The following is an 8,431-nucleotide window of genomic DNA, read 5'->3' on the forward strand; positions in this document are numbered from 1 at the left end:
CTCCTATATTTAATATCTTTTTCCCACTTCATCTATAAAATATATTATCATGGCGTGATCAATGCATCATGTTTTATGGCCAAGATATGTGTATGGTCATTAATCATACATACATAAATGGCCCTGGCTGAGGGAAAGAGATTAGTTTGAAGAATTTAAACTATAAACTTTAAGATTTATTGGGGTAGGAGTAGCAGTGTGAGTGCTAGGAGTAATGAATTATACTCTTTCAGTTTTTGCTTATAACTTATGTGTTTTGTCCTACCTCAATTGTTTTTATTATTTTGAATTATAAGTATGAATATTATCACTCTACTTGGATAGAGATGTAATCTTATCAGATAATATTAAAATATGGATTATGTTACAAAAATCACTGGACATGACCTTAAACAAAAATCTATTCATAACGATTGTCATGACCATATGTCCTTTGATAAATAGTCATGTATTCAATGTGGCACAAAATGATATATATGTATTTTGATACCCATTTGAAATTTGCAGTTCAACTTTGTGACTTTTGCCCAAATTATTACAAATTATTCATCAAAGAATGTTGTTAGTGTCGGTTTCTTACTGGATTACATAGATCAAGTCAATTCACAATTCTTAAGCATCTTATTGCTAAGCAAAGTAATCCAATCTTATTGTGTATTTTCAAAGATATATTGGTTTGTTGAATTATATGTGAATAACAACTTGAACTCTATTCTGTCAGGCTAAGGGAAACTACAGGGAGGCAGTCAATATGGTGATTCATCTTAGAGAATCTGGACTGAAGCCAGAGGTCTACAGTTAACTTATTGCAACGCTGTGGTTAAAGAGCTAAATGAATTTTCAAAGGCTTTACGCAAACTGAAAAGTTGTGCGAGGAATGGTTTCATAGCTAAAATTGATGCAGAAATATAGGACTTACTGAAATCTATCAATCAGATCTTCTAGCTGATGGGGCACACTTGTCTACATGGGCAATTCAAGAGGGGGCGCTTCATCTAACGGAATGGTTCATATGAGGCTTCTTGCAACGCATATTTGTGCTGGTCGTGGGCTTGCAGCTGAAAGCCAGTTGTGGGGAAATGAAGCTTGCACGTAAAGAAGCTGATGGAAGCCGTTATGACATTGTTTTGGATAAAGAAAAATGAGACTACAAATGCTTTAAGTGACTCGGATGAACAGCCATGAGATTGTTGATCACACATTTGTTGCAAAAGGTCAAGATTTTTATGGGCAATCCGCGAGCTTTTTCAATGTGAATTTTATATAGATATGGATGGCTTCAGAACAGCAGTGTCTTCTTGGGGTCATCTAAATACTTTCAAATTCGGTGGCTGCTACATAATATGGAATATACTACTACATTATATATTAGCTTGAAATTATCATGCTTTCCAGTGTTTCTTAGGAGCCCAGAGTGAATATTGCACCACTACCACTATATGTACTTACTACCAGAGATTACCATGTGTAAAATATGCTAAAAGCCATTGTTGACATTGCAGTATTTTGCACGTGGCTAGTACCAGGTCAGGGGGCTGGGCAAGTATAACTATTTACAAGTGAGTCACTGTCAATCTATATACAAGCTCTTAGATACCCACTTCTCCAGCTGGTTTATACTTGGCGGCCCAATGTGAAGGGACCATCAAGACTGTTGTGGGGGCTTGCTTTGAGTGATTTAATGGCAACTCAATGCTCCCTGTCTGTCCATCAAAGAATGTTACTCCGTTTGGACGATTCAATCTTACATCTTAGCACAGTCAAATCCCAACTTGTTATGACATTTGCTGTTCAAAAAGCAATAACTTTAATGGACCTTAAACCTATTTTTTATGTTTTTCCTAGTCATCTTCATTGCTTTGTTTATATTGGTATATCTTTCTTATGTGTCCAACTTTATTTGGTATGCCTTACAATCAGAATTTACCTCTTTCTGGTCCTATCTCTGCCTGATTTTGTTCATCAATATCACTTCAAAAATAAAGTTAAGAGGCCCACAATGAAGAACTTCACACCATCAAATCAAATCCTTTAAGTGAGTGATGGCTTTATGGGGTCATTACCACACATAATATGCATAAAGCTGAAATGACTGGTAAGTGGTGACTAAAATTGGTAAACTATGATATGCTTTATACTTTCTAGCCTTTGCCATATCTTGCATAGTTTCGTTGCAAAATTTAATTCTACAGTCTTGGCATGTGCACAAGCACAAGTTGGTGAAATATTAGTCTGTTACTCTGCCGTCTCATTCATCAGGCTCTCAAAGCAAGAAAAACTGATCAAGACTGGCTGTCTCAGACCTCTATCACATGGGCTCTTAAGCACGTGATTACATTTCTTGTCTCCTTGCCCCTTTCTTTGCCCTAGTTTATGTTATGTTTTAGATAGGGTTGCCAGTGGCAATAATGTTCAACGAAACAAACACCAATTGTTTAGTCTTCCAGTCACTATTAGAATCTCAATTTGGGAGATAAAAAAAAGATACCTAATTTAATCTTTGCAAGCTATTCTTAGATCTAATTGTGTTACCTACCCATCAATAATTTGATTTGTAAGTGTCCCTTTCATTTGTTTATTAGTTAATAATTGGCACCATATCTTTAACACATGCATGTGTTTTCGAAGAGGTTAAGAAATGAAATAAATATTTTCTCCAGATATGATCAATATTATTGTTTATTTGTTTGATTAGATTGGTAGTTCTGTTGGGGAGGCACCTATTTATAATCTTAAAAATTTAAATGACTCTGTTCATGATTTAGATATTTTACCAATGAACCAAACTCAACTTGTTCATGTCGATCTATCCATTGTGATTCAAGATGGTTTTGGGTGGTAATGGTGTAGGGGGTTGTGTTGGGCGCTTACACCTAAATCAAAACCAAAGGTTACTGGTAACCAAAACTGACAAAGTTTAGATTAATGAGGGCCCTACTGTATCTCTTGAGATAGATAGACACACAGTATGGCTGAACTCTCATAAAAACGAATCTTTTCTAGTTTCCATCATGAAAGTCCTACACAGAAAATGCAAATTCTGAAAATCCTTCTACAATCTCCTTTCTCTTTCCCGAGAAACAAGCACCCTTTTCAACCTTTTGGTCTGTAACCTGCAATTGCTTTATCTCTTCCATTCTCTCTTTCTGGGTTGGACACGTGGTGGTGTCTGAACTTTGCAGGGCAGAGAGGTAACTAGAACTTCTTTTTTTCGTTGAAAGATTTGAGATTTCTGTATCGAAACTGTTAAAAATCTTATTTTTTTAAACGTATAACTGCACATATGCCTGCAAAATAGTATACATTGATGTACAAAATGCGAGGTTCATAGAAAGATTCAAGAGCACCCAAGTTCACGCTTTAAATTCACAACACAATAGCATTGGTAGCACCACTGGTTTTGCTATTGGAAATAAGCATAAAAATCACAAAAGAATCAAATTTATTGGGTTAAAGTCTGATAAGAACAATTCTGTCTCTGCGGCTCAAACCCTGCTTCCGTTTGGACTGCCAACACCTGACCTGGTTGAACCAACCATTGACCCTAATCTCAAGCCAATACATTATGTAGACGCCTTAGCTCATGCTTTTCAACGACTAGAGACTTGTTTAGAGTCCTATAAATAGTTGGTATGCATTGAGCAGTAAGCTTACTTGCGTGGCTTAGGTGATGCCAATTTGTTAAGAAGGTTTGTCAGGTCTGCAAGGCAATATGCTATAGATGTGCACTCAAAGGTTGTGCTTTCAGCCTGGTTAAGGTTTGAGAGGAGAGAAGATGAGCTTGATGGTGTTTCATCTATGGATTGTAGTGGATTCGTACTTAACTGTCCAGTGGCTGCTTTAGTTTCTCGGTTTGAACCAAATTCAGTTTATGATAATTGCAAATGTTGTGAGGGATGCTCAAAGCTAATTGAAGCAAAAATGCGTGTGGAGAATGACTGTTTGAGTTTGGAGGAGAAGGATGAGGAGAATAAAGATTTTGCATTTTGTATTGGTGATGAGGAGATTAATTTTAATCGCTATAAAGTTGCAGCACTTTCAAGTCCGTTTAAGGGAATGTTGTATGGTGACTTTACTGAGTCTAGAAGGGATAAGATTGACTTTTCACAGAGTGGGATATCTGTTGAGGGAATGAGGGCTGTCAAAACATATATTAGGAGTAGAAGAGTAGATTTGTTTTGCCCAGGGATTGTTTTGGAGCTACTTTCTTTTGCAAATAGGTTCTGTTGTGAGGAGATGAAATCTTTCTGTGATGCTCATTTAGCTTCGCTTGTTGTTAATATTGAGGACGCACTGATTCTTATTGAATATGGTTTGGAGGAAAGGGCAAACCTTCTTGTAGCTTCTTGCTTGCAGGTGTTGCTAAGAGAGCTCCCAAGCTCTTTGTATAATCCTAAAGTGCTCAAAATATTTTATGGTCCCGATGCTAGGGAGAGATTGGCAATGTGGGGCATGCTTCTTTCTTATTGTATTATTTCCTTAGCCAGGTGGCTATGGAACAGAACATGATTTCGCTAACAACAGTTATCTTGTTGAAAAGGATAGAGGAATGTGCAACTGAACAGTGGCAAAGAATGCTGGCTTTGCATCAATTGGGTTGTGTGATGCTTGAGAGAAAGGAGTACCAGGATGCCCAGTGTTATTTTAAGGCAGCCGCCGAGGTGGGTCATTTTTATTCGTTGGCTGGACTTGCTAGAACCAAGTACCGGCAAGGGCAACGGTTCTCAGCCTGGAAGTTGATGCATTCTCTTATCTCTGAGCATGGACCAACGGGATGGATGTACCAAGAGAGGTCTTTGTATAATCTTGGAAGGGAGAAGATTTTAGATTTGGACACTGCAACTGAATTGGATCCCATCTTTTCATTTCCGTATAAATACAGAGCAGTTGCAAAGGCAGAAGAGAGGCAAGTTAGGGCTGCTATCGCAGAGATCAACAGAATCATTAGGTTCAAGCTCTCAGCAGACTGTCTTGAATTGCGAGCTTTTTGTTCTTCCTTGTGCTTGAGGATTATGAAAGTGCTCTTAGAGACATTCTAGCACTATTAACTTTAGAGCCCAACTACATGATGTTTCATCGCAGGGTGAATGGAGATCACATAGTTGACCTTCTCAGCCATCAGGTTCAGCAGTGGAGTCTAGCTGATTGCTGGATGCAACTTTATGATAGATGGTCTTCTGTAGATGATATCGGTTCTCTGGCTGCCATACATCAGATGCTAGTACATGACCCTGGAAAAAGCTTCCTACGATTTCGGCAGTCTTTGCTTCTACTAAGGTAAATATCTTTATGATACCTATTGTTCGTTATATCATATAATTGCACTCTCATATGCTTATGGTTCATAGGACTGCATGTCTGTAAACTTGAGATCTATATATTCCTAGCTTCATCCTATTTCACATTCTCTCTTGGGTGTAAATCATGATTTTTTTTCATGAGGCTATATACTCATATTAAAAACTGAATTTCAAATCTTGGTCTCATGGATTCACTTATAAATCCTACTGTTAGCTGCATTTCTAGTTGCATCCATTGTGTAGTGTTTTCCGTTTCAGTCTACATGGATGTTGACTGGGCAGATTCATCCGTAGATAGAAGGTCCACCTCAGGATATTGTACTTATGCATTGGCTAATGGTGTATATGAAGGAAGATGGTTAGGGAGGTTACTGAGTGAACTAAAAATTCCTAGTAACTCCCCTATGAAACTATATTGTGACAACAAGGTGGCTGTGAGCATAACACATAATCTAATTTATTATGACTGCACAAAGCATGTGGAATTCAATCGCCATTTCATTAATTAGAAGATTGATAATGAAAGTGTACGCTTGACTTATAATCCTACCAAAGAGCAGACAACAAATATCTTAACATAGAGCCTTCATAGGTTAAGTTTTGAAGATTAGGTAACAAGTTGAGAATAATCAACATATGCACTCCAACTTGAGGAGTGGTGTAGAAATCTCAGTTATTGATTAGGAAATATGACAAAATATTTTTGAGTATTTTTGATAGGATAGTTGACTATGTTAGAGGAAATTATTCATTTGATTTCCTTATTGTTTCAGAAAGAATCTGGTTAGAATATCATGCTTTAATTTGTTTATTGTTTGATGGGATCGTGGGTTCTGGGTTGTGTCCATGTCCTATATATTGTACACTTGTTTTAGAAATTAAAGTTGTAAATTCTCTCAAATCTGTTTTAGTTGTTACAACTGTAATGTATTTTTGTGTGTAAATTGGGAATTCTGCCTTGTGGCTGTGGTCAACATTGAACTTATATCATCCTATAGCTTGAATGATGTTGGGTACTTGTGTATTTATAGGTTAAATTGTTAGAAGACTGCAATTCGCTGTTTACAGTTGGCAAGAAATCATTCCACATCTGAACATGAAAGATTGATTTATGAAGGTTGGATTTTATATGACACTGGCCATCGAGTAGAAGCTCTCTCTAGGGCTGAGAAGTCTATTGTACTTGAAAGGTCTTTTGAAGCCATTTTCCTTAAAGCATACATACTGGCAGATACAAGTGCCGATCCTGAATGTTCAACCTCTGTTATCCAACTATTAGAAGAAGCTCTCAGGTGTCCTTCAGATGGTCTCCGGAAAGGACAAGTGGGTTCTGAATGTACCAAAACCTATATCATTTGGCCATGCATGCCTTGAAATATCTGTTTGACAATATTTATTATTTTCCGCAGGCACTGAATAATTTAGGGAGTATTTATGTAGATTGTGGCAAGCTAGATCTGGCCGCAAGTTCCTACATAAATGCTCTTAACATCAAGCATACAAGAGCCCATCAAGGGTTAGCACGTGTATGTTATTTGAAAAATCAACAAAAAGCTGCCTATGATGAGATGACTAAGCTGATAGAGAAGGCTCATAATAGTGCATCAGCATATGAAAAAGGATCAGAATAGTGTGAGCGTGAGACGGCAATAGATGATCTTGAAATGGCAACACAGCTGGATCCACTCAGGACATAACCTTACAGATGTAGGGCAGCTGGTAATTTTATGCACCAATATTTGCGTTTTGATTCTAAGTGGAAGTCTACTTTTTTATCCTTTTTCAAGTAGGTATGACTTCTTATATACAAGTACTAGATGCTCTGCATAACATAAATACTTCATTGCATGCTCTAATGATCATAGGTAATGAGGATTAATAATTTCTAGGTTCTTCTCTTGATATACTGTTAGAACTCATATATACATTTCCCGCAAGAAAAGAGGAAGTAAAAAAGAGAAGACTCTTAGCTCTTGTAAAGGGGACTAGGAGACCATTGCTCTAATGCAAAATCAGCCACAAAAAATAGGGAGACGTGGCAAAACAAAGGAAAAAGAAAAAGAAGTAGCTGTGAAAAAATTTTAAAAAGGGAGCAGGTGCTACAGAAGAAATATAGGTGCAACACTGGAGGAAAGTGGGGAGAAAGTGGTTCTCTAGGAAGCTGAGCTTATACAGTGAGGACTCAACTGAGTTTTCGTGGATCTCTTTTTATGACTAATCTGTTACTAGAATTGTAATTTGTTAGGGAAAGGGTCTACGTGAGAAAGAAAGGAAGGAAAGAAACTGGACAAGGGAGAACAACTGGCCAAGTGGAAGAGTTGACTAGGAGCAGAAAGAATCTGGAGGGGCAGGCAGCAGACACGCACTTTAGGAGACAAGCAACAGACAATCTAAATGAGTCAGTACCCATGCTATCAGAAATTAGGACCACTGAAATATTAGATGCTGAGGTGGCAACTAGGGAAGAGGCAGATGGCTACAAAAGGATGAATGAAATAGAGAAAGAGGGGAGAGATCAGAAAGAAGAAAAGCATTAGTGAGGGAGAGACCCAGCCTCTCGAAAGCTGGAAAACGGTCCTAGAGTCCTGTTTTGCTTATTGTGTGTTATTTTGTGAAAGGAGAATTGTACTCAGCTTATCATTTGATTCCGGGAATATTTGGATGAAATATAAAATTATTTTGCTATTTCATTGATATAATCACTGTTTACATTGAACACTGTTACATTGCTTTTTTTATACATTTCACAAATACAAACAGTCATCTCCATCACTGAAGCCAGGAAGTCATTGCCATCAGTGCAATTGAACAGCAGCCAGTTGATCATTCTGGAACCAAGCTCCTATCATAGTGGTATCAAAGCATGACGAGGATGGAGGCGAGGGTAGAGGGAATTAAAAAAGAAATGGAAGACATGAGAGAGAAAATGGGTGAGATGAGTCGGCAAATGGTGGAGCTAAACACAGAAACAAACAACAGAATGGGAGGTTTAGAGGCCAGTGTGGAATCTCTTCACGGTTACTTACGTGAACTAAGGGAGGCCATCATCGGAAAGGAAAACAAAGACAAGGGCAAAACACCAATGGGGCAAAAGGCATCACCATCACATTCCCTTCCACCACCAGAGGCGA

General features: G+C 37.8%; 1 protein-coding gene across 2 annotated transcripts; it reads left to right on the top strand.

Annotated features, from left to right (window-relative positions):
- Window positions 1-2,970: 2,970 nt before the first annotated feature.
- Window positions 2,971-7,999, top strand: LOC123209216 (ethylene-overproduction protein 1-like). 2 transcript variants are annotated; one of them, XR_006500999.1, is made up of 3 exons: window positions 2,977-5,277; window positions 6,332-6,623; window positions 6,710-7,999. XR_006500999.1 is itself a non-coding variant. In XM_044627087.1 (2 exons), exon 1 carries the CDS (start codon window positions 3,799-3,801, stop codon window positions 4,507-4,509), a length of 711 nt encoding a protein of 236 aa, XP_044483022.1. In that variant the 5' UTR covers window positions 2,971-3,798; the 3' UTR covers window positions 4,510-5,277; window positions 6,332-7,999. The 2 variants fall into 2 exon arrangements, 1 of the variants encoding a protein (XP_044483022.1); XM_044627087.1 differs by having other exon boundaries at window positions 2,971-5,277; window positions 6,332-7,999.
- Window positions 8,000-8,431: the final 432 nt, after the last annotated feature.

The sequence above is a fragment of the Mangifera indica genome, chromosome 2 (genome assembly GCF_011075055.1).
Source record: "Mangifera indica cultivar Alphonso chromosome 2, CATAS_Mindica_2.1, whole genome shotgun sequence".
Lineage (NCBI taxonomy): Eukaryota > Viridiplantae > Streptophyta > Magnoliopsida > Sapindales > Anacardiaceae > Mangifera > Mangifera indica.

What these genes read in the sequence shown, in the direction of transcription:
- LOC123209216 (XM_044627087.1), top strand. Translation starts at nt 3,799, where the DNA reads ATGGATTGTAGTGGATTCGTACTTAACTGTCCAGTGGCTGCTTTAGTT.